Source organism: Xyrauchen texanus, chromosome 30 (genome assembly GCF_025860055.1).
Source record: "Xyrauchen texanus isolate HMW12.3.18 chromosome 30, RBS_HiC_50CHRs, whole genome shotgun sequence".
NCBI classification, from domain to species: Eukaryota; Metazoa; Chordata; class Actinopteri; order Cypriniformes; family Catostomidae; genus Xyrauchen; species Xyrauchen texanus.
This window is the reverse complement of record NC_068305.1, coordinates 17,701,139-17,718,938: the sequence shown is the minus strand read 5'-3', so window position 1 is coordinate 17,718,938 and position 17,800 is coordinate 17,701,139. Positions and strand designations below refer to the sequence as shown.

At 37.2% G+C, this 17,800-nt stretch overlaps 2 protein-coding genes across 2 annotated transcripts; one reads left to right on the top strand and one right to left on the bottom strand.

Annotated features, from left to right (window-relative positions):
• Positions 1-1,574: 1,574 nt before the first annotated feature.
• On the top strand, positions 1,575-6,617 carry LOC127624233 (ectonucleotide pyrophosphatase/phosphodiesterase family member 5-like). Its single transcript, XM_052098959.1, has 4 exons — positions 1,575-1,660; positions 2,771-3,634; positions 3,754-3,930; positions 4,593-6,617. Exons 2-4 carry the CDS (start codon positions 2,800-2,802, stop codon positions 4,967-4,969), a joined length of 1,389 nt encoding a protein of 462 aa, XP_051954919.1. The 5' UTR covers positions 1,575-1,660; positions 2,771-2,799; the 3' UTR covers positions 4,970-6,617.
• Positions 6,618-7,269: 652 nt separating this feature from the next.
• LOC127624329 (eukaryotic translation initiation factor 5-like) lies at positions 7,270-17,015 on the bottom strand. The gene is made up of 12 exons (XM_052099112.1): positions 16,938-17,015; positions 16,467-16,700; positions 15,625-15,901; positions 14,295-14,376; positions 14,017-14,189; positions 12,510-12,621; positions 11,228-11,349; positions 10,879-11,040; positions 10,604-10,765; positions 10,199-10,363; positions 7,885-8,022; positions 7,270-7,627 (listed from the first exon to the last, which is right to left on the bottom strand). Exons 3-12 carry the CDS (start codon positions 15,694-15,696, stop codon positions 7,529-7,531), a joined length of 1,287 nt encoding a protein of 428 aa, XP_051955072.1. The 5' UTR covers positions 15,697-15,901; positions 16,467-16,700; positions 16,938-17,015; the 3' UTR covers positions 7,270-7,528.
• Positions 17,016-17,800: the final 785 nt, after the last annotated feature.

Here is a 17,800-nt window from a genome sequence, read left to right as displayed (position 1 = left end):
TGCCCTCTAGTGGAGATTGTCAATATGACACGTAAAATAAATAAAAGGTAGACGCAGCGCAACGAATATAGTAGCTTTTCCACAAAAAAGAAAATAGCAAAAATTGCCACACACACACACACACACACACACACACACACACACACACACACACACACACACACACACACACACACACACACATACACTCTCTCCTCCTCTCTCTCACACACACAAGCACACACATACACTCTCTCCTCCTCTCTCTCACACACACACACACACACACACACACACACACACACACACACACACACACACACACACACACACACACATATGATTTGGTTTATTCTGATCTGGTTTTGTTCAGCTGTGCTGGTCTGAAACTGGTGTTTGTTAGTTGTTAGTGTTTGTGAGTTTCAGAGCCAGCTGACAAAGGGGACTGGTTTTAGGCTTCAGCTCTTGGGTTTTAAGGGCTTCATGTTGCAGTGTGTTAGGGGAACTGGAATTTAGGTGTGTCCAAAATTTGAGGGATCGTTTTTCAATATGTATAATAAGGGGGTATCTGCCTAGTTCAACTACCTAGTTATTGAATAAATAAATAAAAGGTAGATGCAGCGCCACACACACACACACACACACACACACACACACACACACACACACACACACACATGTTTGGTTTCCATGTTTTATGGGGACTTTCCATAGACATAATGGTTTTTATACTGTACAAACTTTATATTCTATCCCCTAAACCTAACCCTACCCCTAAACCTAACCCTCACAGAAAACATTCTGCATTTTTACATTTTCAAAAAACATAATTTAGTATGATTTATAAGCTGTTTTCCTCATGGGGACCGACAAAATGTCCCCACAAGGTCAAAAAGTTCGGGTTTTACTATCCTTATGGGGACATTTGGTCCCCACAAAGTGATAAATACACGCTCACACATACACACACACACACACACACACACACACACACACACACACACACACACACTCACATTGAGTTTTCATGTTTTATGAGGACTCTCCATAGACATAATGTTTTTTTATATGGTACAGACTTTACACTATATTCTATCCCCTAAACCTCACAGAAAACATTCTGCATTTTTACATTTTCAAAAAACTTAATTTGTTTCGATTTATAAGCTTTTTTTTCCTCATGGGGACCGACTGATTGTCCCCACAACGTCAAATATTTTAGGTTTTACTATCCAACGTAGGGAATAGGCCTACCTGTTCACACACACGCACACAACGGGTTCGGTGTGAACGGCTCCTTTCACTTCACAGACATGAAGCAGAATACGGATCAATAATTTGATTTGGAAAGGTATTATCTAAACAGCAGACTGCTACTGTAAACAGAATGCTAAAATAGTAAAAATATTGTAGCCTATATACATCGGTAACTTTCTACACATTTACGAATATAAGTAGCCTTATAACATCAGGTACTATAAGCTAGAATGCTTACTATACTAACAACCTGTTTAATAAAAAATAAAATAAATGAATACGTTTATTGTGTAAAGCGCCTTTAAATAATTTACATTTTCTAATAGTTAATGCGATGGGTTTTTTTTAGGGAGAGAGAAATAGGCGTGACTTCCTGTTGTCAACCCTCGTTTATTTTTTGCAGAGCCAAATACCGTCCACAGAGGTAAGCTGAACGATCATTTGCACGGACACTCTGGGGTGTATTTGTTTTGCATGCGCCCGTTTTAACTGTGAAGGCTCATTTTTTCAAGGGCATTTTCATGATGTAACGCAAAGACATCGACGGTTGTCATGACCCCATACACTGCGCTAACTTATGTTGTACATTATTCCTTTCGTTAACAGTAGGTACCGTTGAATTGCACTGGTCAACTGACGTATGTCGGCTAGCATATGATGTAGCATGATTTTAGGAATTGCTTAGTAGATTAAAAAAGCACCAGCAAACGAGCGAGCAAGATTTCAGACCGATATGCGCTGCATTGTTTAGGATGTCATCATGTTCCATTTTCACTGACGCACTTTAAAATGGTCACATTTGATTTGTGCGCGGGTTTAAATCGGTCGCTAAATTTATAGACTGAGATGAATCCAGTTAGTTGTGTATAAGCGAACTGCACCTGTTAACTGAGCAGGCGCACTAAAAGTAGGATGCACTGACATGGCTGAGAATGAAATCCTGGCAAAATAGAATACATACATGCGTACATAAAAGCAATCGCTTTGAAATATTACTGAATAACAATGCGCGATTTTGCATTTTAGTGAAGAGAGTTGTTTAAAATAACAAAGGGGATAAGCTGATTTCTAGTTTATCTCCATTTTCATTTTCAGCCGAGTAATATAGGCTACCCATCTTAATCTAAAATTTCCATTTAGATCTTATGTTGAGCTGCACTCCTTATATAAAAAAATATATATATATATATATATATATATATAAATTAATTGAGCCCTAAATGACCATATCTTGTATGAAAGAAGAAAATCACTTAGAAATGTAGAAAATAATAGAAAGAATAATAGTCCTGAATATCATAACACTGCACTACCCAAGTAAGAGTATTTATAAATCTTACATTTCTATATATAGTATAAGTTGGTAAGCTGCAAATCATATCACACAAAATAAGTCATTAATAATCGGTTAAGGAATTCAGTTTTTAGCTTGTTTAACATGCTTCAGTACATGGTCAAACCCTTCTTTTCCCTCCAGCTTATGCTTATAATGAATTTCTTTGTTTGTTTGTTTGTTTTTGTTGTTGTTTTTTAGGTCCCCCTTTAGTAAAATATTTTGCCATCATGCCAAACCTCTTAGTGATTAGGAGCTGCTTTCTGAGTTGCTTCTTAGTACTGTTATGGCCATGTAGTTCTCAACTGGAAGAGCAAAGCAAGCTTCTACTGGTGTCCTTTGATGGCTTCCGCTGGGATTATGTGAATCGAGTGCCCACACCAAATTTTCGTGCCCTGATGGATGAGGGTGTGCAGGTGGATCAAGTGGAGAACACCTACATCACCAAGACCTACCCTGACCACTACACATTAGTGACAGGTTTACATGCCGAAACCCATGGCATTGTTGCTAATGAAATGTATGACCCAATTCGTAACCGGTCCTTTTCCATGGAGGGGCCAGAAGTGTATGAAGCGTGGTGGTGGGAGGAGGCTGTGCCCTTGTGGGTGACCAATCAAAAGGCTGGGTGGAAGAGCGGGGCTGCCATGTGGCCTGGATCAGATGTAGCAATTGGTGGAACATATCCAACACATTACTTGATCTATAATGCATCAATGGCCTTTGAGGCCAGAGTTGAGAAACTCATTGAATGGTTCTTAGAGCCAGAGGGAATCAATTTTGGGGTCTTATACTGGGAGGAGCCAGATGAGAGTGGGCATAATTTGGGACCAGAGAACCCACTGATGGATGCGGTCATAGTAGACATTGATGATAAGTTGGGGTTTCTCAGGAAAAAGCTCAAAGCAGCTGGCCTTTATGAGAAAATCAATCTCATTGTTACAAGTGATCATGGAATGACACAGTTGTCACATGATAAGATCATTGAGCTGGACACCTATGTCAGCCGTGATCTTTACACATGGATAGACAAGAGCCCTGTAGTTGGTATTTTGCCCAAAGAAGGTAAGAATGATTATAAAATATTCTTTTACTATGGAATTGTGTATTGCACTTGTAAAAGTAATGTTTTCTAATTGTATTGTAATATTTGTTGGTTGAGTGTTATCCTTTCCGTGTTCTAGGCAAACTTGAAGAGGTCTACAGTTCGTTGAAGAATGCAAACCCTAACATGTTTGTATATAAAAAGGAGGAGATCCCAGAGCAGTACCACTACAGACATAATGTCAGAATTATGCCTCTTATCATAGAGGTCAAAGAGGGATGGACAGTCATGCAGAACAGAAATGGATCCTTTATGTGTGCGTTACAGTATTTATACATCATTTATGTATTGCATTGTAAATTAGCATGTATGCTAAATTTTCTGCACTCCAAAAAATATAGCCTGTTTTTAAGATTTACGCATTTCAAATAGAAATTCATAAAATTAAATTGTGTAATGTTTAACAAAATTAAACGAAATTAAAATATATATATATTTTGTTATTAAATATTTGATGGAATCTTGAATTTGAAATGCGTAAATCCTAAAATATTTTTTTTGAGTTCAGGTTAAAATGTCACGGATGTGACTCAAATATGACATTTAAAGCGATAGTTCACTCAAAAATGTTGTCATTTATTTACACTCAGGTTGTTCCAAACCTGTGACTTCTTCTGTGAAACACGAAAGGAAATGTTTGGCAGAACGTTAACCTCAGTCACCATTCACTTGCATTTTATGGGGAACACAATGCAATCAATTAAAGTGAATGGTGACTGAGGTTAAGCTTTGTTGATGTATGAAATAAAGTCACAGATTATATAATTTGAATTTTTTTCAGTGAATTAACCCTTTAACGCCTCTTCAATCTGTGACTATTTGCCCTGTCAATTTTTATATTCTTTGGGGCAAAGAAAAATATTTTCATCACTTGACTGAGATGTCTTTATAATGGTTATGTGCTTGATGTGCTTGCAGTGGGAAACCATGGTTATAACAACAGCCTTCCCAGCATGCACCCTGTGTTTGTTGCCCGTGGACCAGCTTTCCGTCATGACTATATCAAGGCCTCCATGCGCTCTGTTGACCTCTACCCTCTCATGTGTAACATTCTTGGACTCAAGCCCTTGGCCAACAATGGTTCTTTGGCAAGTGTGCAGGATCTCTTAGTGGAGACCCCAAAGTCAGTGGTCCCACCAGTGCCCAAAGAGCCTTCCTATGCATGGGCTATAGGGTCCATCCTTGGCACTGCCCTTGTGATTGGTTTCCTCTTCCTCTTTGTGCAACAGGTGACAAAAAGGCAGCTACCCCCTTTGCATCTCTCCAATAGTGAGATAACACAGCCCTTGCTGTAGGATCAGTTAACACCTATAATGAAGATGCAGCCTTTCTTAGCAAACATAAATGTTGTGGTCCCTTTTTCATGTGAGGTTTGCAACGCATGTAGCACTGACTTTTTCTCCAGTGCCACTGATCTTATTTGACTAAATTCTGATAATACTTGGCAGTTAAGATTTTAAAGAGTCAGCAAGGTCATTTGTATTAAAAAGGTGATCAATATCCATGGTACCATGCCAAAGCCGAATATACCAAAAGCAATATGGGGAAAGATGCTACAGGTGGCCAGAGGTAGTGCAATCATCAAAATCTTAGCTGACTAAACCAATTGTGCCCTCTTCTGGTAAAGCTGTCCAGGATAACTTATTCTTGTCACCTAAAATTTAGTATTCAATAATTATTTTTTTTTATTTAGCATTTCCATGCTTTTCCTTTAAATTGCAATCTGATACTTTATTAACAAGAGACATTTGTGGTTTTCTCTGCATTAAAAGGATAGTTCACTCAAAAATGAGAATTCTCTGATTATTTACTCCCTCTCATGCCATCCAAGATGTGTATAACTTTTTTCTTTTGCAGAACATAAATTAAGATTTATAGAAGAATATCTCAGCTCTGTAGGTCTATACAATGCAAGTGAATGGTGACCAGACCTTTTTAGCTCCAAGAATCAAATAAAGGAAAAATAAAAGTAATCCATACAATTCCAGTGGTTAAATCCGTGTCTTCAGAAGCAATCTAATAGGTGTGAGTGATAAACAGAACAATATGTCTTTTTTTTTTTTACTCTTAAGTCTCCACTTTAACTTTCAGATATGATAGTGAAACTAAACAGGCATTACAAGTGGAGATTTAGAGTAAAAAAAAATCTGTCTGGGATCTGTCTCTGCAGAAGAAAGTCATACACATCCGGGATGGAATAAGGGTGATTAAATGACTAATTTTCATTTTTGGGTGAACTATCCCTTTAAACCGAATGTATAACAAGGAAGTTTAAGGATGAATATATCAATGAACGTTAGTAGCAGTTGGTTTTCAAATGTGTTGCCTATTCTGTCATCACTTTCTTTAAATAGTTAATTGCTGCTGTTTGGTTTATGTTGGCACATTAATGTTACTAATTATTAATTAAATGAACCAGGTAGTTTTCAAACTACCTCTGTGTTGCACTAAGATCAATGTAAACTAATCAGGAGAGATTAAATATTATAGTAGTAAGAGGTTTTAGCTTATCTGCATTTTGCACAATTTAATACCATTCAAAATTTATTTTAGATGAGGGTTTGCCAAAATCTTAATTTATCTATTAAGTTTTAAATCAAGTAGTAAGTATAGGTCATGCATTACTGTATTTTGTACTTTTTGGAAATATAATTTAACAAAAAGCCTTTTGTAGAGCAAAAAACACTGTGATCTGTCTTCTACTAGTGCAAAAACTGAAGGGAAAATGAAAATGTTTGCTCTTTGATATAAATGTTGCTAAATTAGTTTGTAGTTGCTTGCAGAATGTTAGGATTATTTCTATAATAGAAGGGAAATTATGACTTTCAAAACTGACATGTTTGCTGAGATTGTGCTTTGTGTTAAGTATATGATCTGAATTTTACTGACTAATGTCAGATTTACCCTGTCAAAAACTTTCAATGTGTTATAAAGGTGAATAAATGGCTGTTTTGGAAACTCTAGTTTCAGAGTGAATGATATCCGGCCTTGTGTAGTTTTAATTAGCGTATTCAACCCATTTTCCTTGAAGTGATACACTGAAAACTGGCATATTTTGAGACCTGCAACATAAAACGTATAGATTCTGCAATGTCTGGACTAGTGTGACAAGCATGACCCGGTTTCATTTTGATTGGCTGGCTGCTATGCAACTTTAAGCACTCAGGGTACATTATAAATGCAACCTTGTTTCACTACATAAGTTACAAGACTGCTACAATGAGAGAATCATTAAGATAGGATTTGCCAACGTTCACAAAGTTCATGACAGAATCTTAGATTTTTGTTTAGTTCATGAAACTGCACTTATGGATGGAAATCCAGAGCAGAAAATCAATACACCCTGTACAAATCTGGAAGCCGTTGTTGATACAACCTATATTTATTAGTATGGTATGGACTTCACACCACAAAAACAATTCATGAGTGTCAGATGGCAATACCCTCCAAGATGGTGGTTTTTGGCTATAAGCTGCAAAATGAACAATACACTTTATTAGGACACAAATGTTATGGTCTTTGAGACTTGTTACCTTACATTCAACAGTACACCCACGCTTACTGACTTAAAAAGTAGAATCAACTGGACAGAAGGTGGAATTCACAGGCAAATCTTTATTAGTTGCAAAAATACAAGGGGAAATAATGTGCATTAAATGTTCTATACTCTAAGAAATGAATGCATCCAAAGTACAGCAACAATTCATCAAGGGAGTAGGTGAGAAGACTTTCAGCAGAGCACTAACCCAGGCCAACAGCTGAAGAGAAGGCCAAAGGAGGTGACAAGGCATGCATCGGACAAAAAGAAGCTTAGTAATATGTCAAGAGGCAATTTAAGCTTTTTGGTTTTATCTTTAAATGGCATCAATGTCAATGTCATCCTCCTCATGGTCTGGCTTTTCAACTTTTGTGGTCTCCATTTTCAGCTCACGGGCAGAAGAGGAATATACCACCTGGGGAAAAAGGGGGAAGAGTGAATTTCTGCTCCTTTCAACAATGATGCTGATAAAGACACTGACATCAACGTAGTATACCATCCAATCTTAATTAATATGACAATTTTGGATATCTGTTTGGATCCCAAAGAGGTAGAATACACAAAAGAATTAAATCAATAAACAGGATGATTTAGCATCCAGAGTTTTACTTCGCCCATGTCCAAGTATTTCTCAAAGTCAGGTAACAAAACAAATAACAGATGAAGATTTACCTCAACATTGTCCTTTTCGTCTTCCTCTTCCTCACTGCCTTCACTCTCCTCCTCTGCCTCCTTGAGCCATTTAATGAAGGGCTCCGCCTTGGCATGAATCTCCTTAGCCAACTCTTTGGAGACGTACTTCTTAGAGACCTATTGTACATCAGAAACAGGCTTGAACTCATATAGGATTGTAAAGAATGCTTGCTGGTATCAGTGTGAGCTATTAGATCTTGGGCTTTAGCAAGCAGCAGACAAAAATCACCACATCACACCCCCTTAGGACATTCATGTTAAATGACCATTCAAGTGTTGCCTAGCAACAGGTAAATGATTAAATCTACCCTACATCCGAGGCTTCATTTATGCTGTCAACCAATCTGTTTTTTCCCCACCACATCCATTTGGTAAAGATTGAACCTTGCTGCATGCTTTGTAATCTGCAAAAACACAATATCTTTTGCATCCGATTTGGTTCACTTTCAAAATTAAAATTGCAAATACAATACGCATTTCGCAATTCAGGAATTTTCCACAAGAGATACATGTAAAGCGTGCCATGTTTGGCATTTGAACGATAAGGTTTGAGCAATTATTACATTTCCTTTTTTGAAGTTTCTCACATCTGCATGTTAAATCACCTTTTACAGAAATTCTTCCCAATAGTCATGCAGGAGTTTATTGTTATTAGCTGTATGGAAAGTCAAATCCTCCTAAAGGTGGATGAAACCGCGCTGCTCAATTAAAATCAGTGTGAAACCACTGGACAGCACAAAGTTAAATTATTTGTGTGATCTACAGAAAAATCTGAGCAGCGCAACCCTATCTGACATGTAATTAATTTGAACAGTAAGTTATCTTGAAGATGAACGTAAACAGACGTTTTTTTTTTAATCAGATGCTTGTCAATGTCAAATCTGGGTACTAGGCCTTGCAGTGGCAGTGTGAATTCAGTATTCATGTCATTCTAGTAGGTTAAAGGGATAGTTTACCCAAAAATGAAAACTCTCTCATCATTTACTTACACTCTTGCCATCCAAAATATGCATGACTTTCTTTCTTCAGCAGAACGCGAATACCTTTTAGAAAAAGTTTAGCTCTGCAAGTCCATACAATGCAAGTGAATGGTGATCAAACCTTTGTTGCTTCAAAAATCACAAAGGAAACATAAAAGTATTCCATATTACTCCTTAAATCTTCAGAAGCTATACAAGTCCTTTTTACTCTAAATTTCCACTTTAACATTCTGACGTAAAAGTGGAGATTTAAGGCCTCGATACACTTCCTACGAAATCGAAGTACGAACGTGTGTCACGTCATTTAGAACCAAATCAATCTGAAATTTTAATTTTTTTATTTTATGTTTTTGCATTAGATTTGGTGGTTCATAACAGCTTGTCAGGGCATACAGTGCTCTTCTAAAGATGATGTTCTGCTGAAGAAAGAAAGTTGTACAAATCTGGGATGCATGAGGGCGAGTAAATGATGAGAGCATTTTCATTTTTGGGTGAACAATCCCTTTAAGTCTAGAGAGTATAGTGGTAGGGCTGGGTCTTGATACAGATTTCTTGATTCTATTCCGATTTAGGAGCGCTCAACACGATTTTGATGTGTAATTTCAGTTATAATGTAAATTTTTCTTACATACAAAATAAATTATCCCCCAGCAAAAGCTGCTAAAATACAGGAGACCTTATAACTAGACACATTCTGAAAACATTAATCTTTTCTTTTTATTTTACTGTAAATTTCACAATTTGTCACATTTTACAAATCCATTCATTCCATTAATAAAAATGACGTTTTAGAATCTCATATTTACATGGATAATTTTTACTATTTACATCAATTTGTAGAACAGGTGCTGCAACGGTACATTATCTTTAGAATAGCGGTAGATCAGCAAGCATCACAGAAGTGTTTTGATTGAGTGCTCATAGACCTTATTCACAGTCAGGGACTACAAACTAAACATTTTAATTTCTGATTGTTCAGAGCAAAAACTGTATTTTTCAGTTCCGGTTCGGATATTACGCAAACTTCTTTCCAAATGGTAACCAGTTAGAACAAAATAAAAGAATGATTAATAACATTCTTTTAAAAATGATAGTACTCTGTGCTAAGGGGTGTGTGAAATACCAATAGCAGTGTTGCCAGATCTCACAAGAGAAACAAGCAATTTAAAAATATTGTTTTCTGCTAAAAATATCACTTTGTTCTGCTAAACTTTTTTCGTTTTTTGTTTCTTGAACCATTTTTAGTCCCTGTTCGTCCTGGATTTTTTTTTTTACCCAGCCCTGTATAGTAGCGTGTTGTGTAGGTAGGTTACCTTTTCAGCCCACGCAAGGATGACATCTTCCTCCACCAGGTCTGCGTCATACAAGTCTTTGAGTATAATGGAGACTCGCGGCAAGAGCTGACTCTGATGCAGCTTCACCAGGCACTCAAATCCACCCAGCAGATACTTCTGAGCTTTCTTATTATTGTGGCAGAACTGAGGACAAAGATGATCTAATCGCTCAGAAATGTAAACATACATTTTTGTATAAATTGAAATGCAATGCATTTTAATAACAGGAATAGATTTGCCATTTGGGAAGAGCTACTTAAATGTTTATTGCCCTTAAGATCTAATTTGTTGCAGTTTGACTAACACACAAATTGACAGTTTTTAATTGATGTTTTCAAACCATAACAAATGTTTTCAGATGTTTGAAGAGCAGAGGGGACTTACCCTGAGGAAGTGACGATTGAACTTCTTGATCTGTTCTCGAATGTTCTCATCAAAGAGCAGCTCGCTCAGGATCAGAGGACCCATGGCCTTCACATCCAGCCTCTCAGCCTCTGCCAAAATCTCTTTATCTGCAGAGTAAATTGCTCCACTGTCCTTCTTTTGCTATAGACAGGAAGACAAAGGCAGGGACTGCATCAGTATGATTTGTATATAAACAACAATTTTTATGTTCCAAATGTTCTTCTGCAAGTTTTCCAGTAAGCTCAGAAAAACACCTTCACAAAGCTGTAAAATATGTTGACCCTCTCCTCCAGAGACTTCTCCAAGTCTTCGGTAAGTGTGAGGCCTTTGGCGTGCTCGCTGATCTCCTCCATTCTGCGCCGCTGGGCCTCTTTTGTGGTCTCCTCAGCCCAGTCTTCATCATCATCATCCCCGTCCTACAATGATAAACTCACATTCAACACACCAAAGTCTTCGGCTAGTCTTATCATTTCTAATAACCTGGCATTCGCTCATTCACAACTTTTGGCCATTTAGTGTGATTTTTTTTGTCACACAGATGTTCTTACACAGGTGAGACTGAAAGAAACGTCACTGTAGAGAGGTACTCAAAGCAGCACTTACCACAGCATCAGGGGCGTCTATGTCATTATGGTTCCCAGCCTCTCCACCACTTGAGCCATTCTCTTTGTCCTTCTTTCGGTTTTTCTTTTCTTTCTCCTTTTTCACAGAGCCACTATCATTCTCTGCTCCAACAGGATAAGAGAGGACATTAACAAAAAAGCATACTTCGAGAACATCAATTGACATGACATTTATCTCAAGATCAAAGTTTTTGCAACATGCTACACACAAACATACACTTACAAGCTTGAGTAGCTTAATAGATTAGATATCTCTCCACAACAATAATTTTTTATTTACAGGGATAGTTCACCAAAAAATGAATTCTTTCATGATTTACTCACCCTCCTGGCATCCCAGATGTGTACTTCTTCATGCAGAACACAAATTAACATTTTTAAAAGAATACTTCAGCTCTGTAGGTCCTCACAATGCAAGTGAATGGGTGCCAAAAATTTGAAGCTCCAAAATCCACATAAAGGGAAAATAAAGTAATCCATATGACTCAAGTGGTTAAATCCATATCTTCAGACACGATACGATAGATGTGGGTGAGAAACTGATCAATATTAAAGTCATTTTTGTCAAATTCTCTCTGCCCAGTAGGTGGCGATATGCATTAAGACTGAAATCACCAAAAACAGAAGAAAGGGAAAGTTAAACTTAATTTGTAGTAAAAAATATATCCGTTTCTTACCCACACCTATCATATATTGCTTTAGAAAACACTGATTGAACCACAGGAGTCGACTGGATAACCTTTGTTGCCCTTATGTGGATTTTGGAGCTTAAAATTTTTGGCATCCATTCACTTGCATTGTATGAACCTACACAGCTGAAATATTCTTCTAAAAATCATAATTTGTGTTCAGCAGATGAAAGTAAGTAACACATTTGGGATGGCATGAGGGTGAGTAAATGAGAGAATTTTAATTTGGGGTGAACCATCTTTTAATAGGGAGTCAGGGGTTTAATTTTTCATTTGGGATTGGGTTATTGCAGGGACAGCACCCCAGAGCAATTTGGGTTTAGGTGCTTTGCTCAAGAACTCAATAGAAATAGAGGACCAACTAACTCTCTAGGTTGTGATAGCCCTGATGGATTTCGGGACCGCTGGGCTGCGAGGCCAGACCATTGCACTTATAAGACCATATATTTGGCATCACTATGCAGGTCTTACTCCACTAATGGATGCAGTATTGAGAGATGAATATGTTCAAAATGTAATTGATTTTTACTACCGAATGATAAACACAGTCATAATCATTAACCCTGTATTTACCAGGTGGATTCTTGAGAATGAAGGTGCACAGTTTGTGTCTGGTGTCCAACATGCCTTGGTACCCACAGGCCTTGCAGGAGTTTCCAATGGTCTGCTTTTTGGGATTAATGTGCTACAAAAAAGGTAAGATAAGAAAACCTATAACAAATTTCATATTGTTTACGGTTAAACAGGCTTTAAATGCAGCTTCTCATCCTTCCCAGGATATTTTTTTTGTACATTTAAAAAGCTGTTTGGCAAATGACATCTCTCACGTTCTCTCAACAACTAGTTTCTTAAAGTAGCAACCTGTGGAGATAATTTTGTTTCTGCCAAATGTATGCTTTCCCCCTTGTGTTTCTTCTTATTTATGGTTGAGATCTTTATAGTAAGGCAGATTGCAGCAGGAGAGATCATGCAAAATTGTTTGAAGTCATTCAATACTACACTACAGAGAAATATCAGAAGTGGCAAAAAAGCGAGAACAGCATGCATGAACATACTGTGCATTTTCAGTTAATATCAACACATTTTGGTGAAAAATTAAAGACAAATGTGTTAATGGCTCCATCGTTGGTTTTGGACTTTAACAATAAACATCCATGTGAAATTTTAGGTGGCCATGTAAATAACTAATGACAGCCATTTTCCTCTTTGCACCTGCAAAACAATCTCAGAGCATACAGGCTAAACAGGTAACCCTAAAGAGACCTGCATGCTCAGAACAATACATAACACATAACCTTAAAGAGCAATTGGTTCAACAGTGCATCTATTTGTAGCATAATAATGATTAGCAAAATGAATCGACTCATCCCACCTTTTCATAAAAAATTAAAAATAAAACCTGGGTCACAGTGAGGCACTTACAATGGAAGAGAATGTCTTTCACTTAATAGTTATGCATGTAAACATGATTTTAGTGTAATAAAATCACTTGCTATACTTTTCGGTTTAAAGTTAGAGCCATTTTTACAACTTGATGATGTAATATCAACAAACCCTAAAACAACTGTAAAAATGACATGCAAAATTATAGTTCAAGTAATAATGTGCTTTTTTTTTTGTTTTGTTTTTTTGAAAACGAGGGACAATAGTAAGGGGGTGTTAAGTATTGATTCTGTTAGTAAATGTTCTTGCTTTTATTTGTTAATATATAAATCAATAAAAAAAAAAATCATTTAATCTGAGTCGAAGTTAGTTTGTTGCAATCAACATTATGCCACAAATGCTGTCGATTGAGCTCAACTTGTACTGAACCCAGGATAATTACACACACACACACACACACACACACACACACACACATTCTGTATTCATTTGCAAAGTTGCGATTTTTCTTGGCAACTGAAAACAGTTGAACTATAGACTACAAAGCAGAATCATTTTTATTCCCATTATCATTAAAATTATTTAAAACAATTAGCCATGGCTGGCTTATTGCTTTAGTATATTATCCTCACTGAAAAATAAAAAGACTTGATGTGTATGGTAAAATAGAAATTTAGAGGATTGCTTGTTAACTTACCAAATCAGTTTCAGGATTGTCACACTCAGGACACAGCACAAACTTGCGAATGAATCCATCTAGCATGTCTTGCAGTTTGTTCGCCTCGTGAGATCCGTTGACAATGAAGCGGTCATTCTTGGCATCAAACTGGGTCTGGGCTCCCAACTCGCATCCAAAAAACTTGGTGGGATCTAAACAGATGTTACAGTACAAAATTGTGTGAACAATTTGCTACAATCCAACTCATGCTTTGGAGTGTGGCAATCGGTAAAATGGCTTCTAAATACAAAGCTCACATGTCGGAGGCCGATTTAGAGCCTTGGCAACATCAACCATGTTGACAATGACGGTCTTAATTCCATTCCCCTTGCCTTCCACCTGGCGAGAAAAAGAAAAATTGTTTAGGCCCCACAAACCTTGGTGGGAATTAATCAATTACAGGTATTGGTAGATAATAGGAGAAAGACCATTAACTTTTTCCAATGGTTAAAACTAGGGGAGTCAATTTAATGTGTAAATCCAGTGCAATAAATTATATATAAACAAATAACGTTTTAAAAGATTTGTGTAATTAATCATGTCCCTGGATTTTCAGTAGGGGGCGGTAAGCAAAAAAAAAAAAACAGCTGTATAGCTAACGTGCAGATGTACAGACAACAAACTACATGCAGGCTTGTTTGACACCAGCAACAGCACAATATGAGAGTGCATTCTTGCATTGTAACATTTGAGCAGGGATCTCAAGATGTGTTTTTCCAAGTTTCAAACTACGTTAAACTTAACAAAGTGACCTAAAAATGCTGTGCTTGTGGCGTGACGCAACCAAAGTGAGACATTCCAAAAGCGTCGGCCTGACTCATGTGTACATTGACGAGTCCTTAGAAAAATATTGGGCAGCTTGCCAAATTCAGGTGCAAAATGGTTTGCTGTGGATTTCAGGCCAATGATAAACCGGTTTCACGCTAGCACCACTTTGATTTTTTTAATGGAAGTGACAATGAGTCTGTGAGGGATAGACTTAAAGTCTCTTCAATGGACTGTTCTGCAGTTTAAAATGAATTTGGATCGTTTTGTGGACGAAACATTGATAAAATATCTGTCAAAGAATATTCAATATTCAAATAACTTCAGAGAACATGAGTTGTGGAAAATCAGATGTGATCTAGGAGCTTTATACCATTCATGCCATTGAAGAAATGGTTAGTCTATCCCTAACGGTCTCGTTGTCATTTCCATTAAAAAAAAGATGGCGCTACTGTGAATAAGGTTGGGCTTATGTTCAATAATATAGAAATACATATTTTGACTTCTAAACCCACTTTGTGTTGTCTTATTAATGATTCACTCATCTGCCACAATAATATAATGCATTTTAATTATCTGAATTATTAGATTTACAATATGTTATTTATACTTATTGAAATATAACTATTAATATTATGCATTCATTATATAATGAATTGTTATTTGAGGGTCTTTCTCCGCAAATATTTGTGTGCAGTTATTGGTATATCATGTTATTTGATGACAATGTTTAATCGATTGACAGCCCCAATTAAAACAGGTACTCTCAGACAGGCACTGGTTAGCGTAGGCTGTGCATGGGCCACATTAATCAACACCCACCTTAGCGAGCAGACGGGGCATTTTATAGCGGTAGAACTGGTCTGACACACTGCGGTTGACATTGATGGACATTTTGGCTTCCCGTATGGTTTATCAGCAAGACGAGAAGATCTTGAATTGGCAATTATTAGTATCTTCTGTGTGGAGAGGGGATGACATAAACAACTGCAAGAGTACTTTGTCTCTGACATGAAAAGGGTACGGCCACTGAGGCTCCAGGCTTCGAGCTCGTTGACTAAGTTCCCCCCAAATAGGTTCTGGTAGCTGCACTATAGCACTAGGAAATGGAAGACAAAATGAGACTGATGATTAAGAGCAGAATACAGAAAACACCACACGATTTGATACCATTACACCACGAAAAATTGGTATCAACTACAACAGACAGGGAAGTCAAGGAAGATGTTAAATGAAAGCACATTTATCTCCTGTGAACACCTGTCATATCAAGTCCATTACTACGCTGTAAAGAACTGCAAACATCAACATAACCCATCATATACTCCATATGTAACATGATGCAGTTCATTGCAATACAGATCCAACAAGAAACGACAATTATATAATTGCTAAGATATTTAAGTGCAATAATAAAGCATGCAGTTGCATGGCAATGGGATGAAACCACAAACAGGCCGCAGTTGAGCAACCCCATGCTGCAGAGTGCGTCACAGCATAGGAGCAATGGAAAGAGGACGCCATTTTAACGGTGCAGTATACATGACACATTATACACATACATAGTACATTACACAGACCTGATTTAACAAACCAACTAACGCGAGAGCATAGACATGCGCGAGAGAAAATAAAATAAATCGGAAAAAACAATTTCAACATACCTTTCCCATCCGTAGCTCCTGTCGTCCAGGTACTCGCCGTTTTCACAAAACAAAGACATAAACACACCGCTAGTCGCCCTGAGAAGAGGTGAACTTCTGGTTTAAGATTGATTAGTTTAGTTTGAACCGCTAGATAGGGGTGGGCTCGGCGGGCGCCTGGCGGGTTGGGTTACACCTTGCCTTGGAGTGATAAACCCTGGGGAGAAAATTCACGACGCCCTCAATGCAGGGGATCTGAAAGAAATCAGCATTAAAAAAGGCAAAACAATCCAACCAGAAGAGTACTATTCAACACAAACAAACGAATGCTGTTGTATACTGACGAGCATGAGCTAGTCAGCTAACATATGGGAGGATTACTAGAAAGCTAGCAACCTATATCTCCTAATCTAAGTTAAACGCGACATAAACAGACTAAACTATTCAGAAAAGGGAACTTAAAGGGAATTAATTTTATTAAGTTTTACTCACCACTCCTACGCAAAGCCACAATGAGCGCAGAAGACCGCGTGACTTCCGATCTTAACTCGGCTCAATATTAGCCCCGCCCTTTCGCCAAAACGAAAATTTTGATTGGCTTGAGTCTCTCTGAGTTCTATTTTATTTGTCGAATGTGCTATCAATCATATTGCACTGAACAGTTTCAGTTCACAGAAAGTGTAACTAATAACTACTAACTGCATACTGTATTTCTCTGAATAATAGTGTAGAGTCAGGGCTAGACAAGTTTAAAAAGTCCTATAAATTGTTGTTGTGAATATAGACCGTTGTTTTTTTTCTTTTTGTTATATTTCATTGGCTTAAAATTGTTCTTTGTAAGTGCAATCTCGATAAAAAGATGTTTTAATTATTATTATTATCCTTAGGCTTAGTCAGTAATCACAATTGACTGGGAAAGTCATGGAGAGATAGACAAAACTTAAAATTGAGGATGAAATTTGGTTCGATAAAGAATGTAAAATTAAAAGAAAACTACTCAGACAGATCTCTAACCAAAACATAGAGAGCCACACAAATCTGAAACCAGACAAAACTATTGTGAAGCACTCAGGGATTATAAAAATACAATACGCCACAAAAAGCAACAACACCTAAACCACACTCTCAATGAAATTGAAGACTCAATTAATAATAATCAGTTCTGGGAAAAATGGAACAGTCTGAATAAACAACACAGCCAGGACATAGCCATACAAAACAGAATTATGGAAAGACTAATTTAAAAACTTATTCAAAGAAATTTCTCCAGAAAATCTCACACCTGACCAGAAAAGCATGCAAAATAAACTGAGTCAATTGGAATCTACAATAAAAAATAACCAAATCAGATTAGC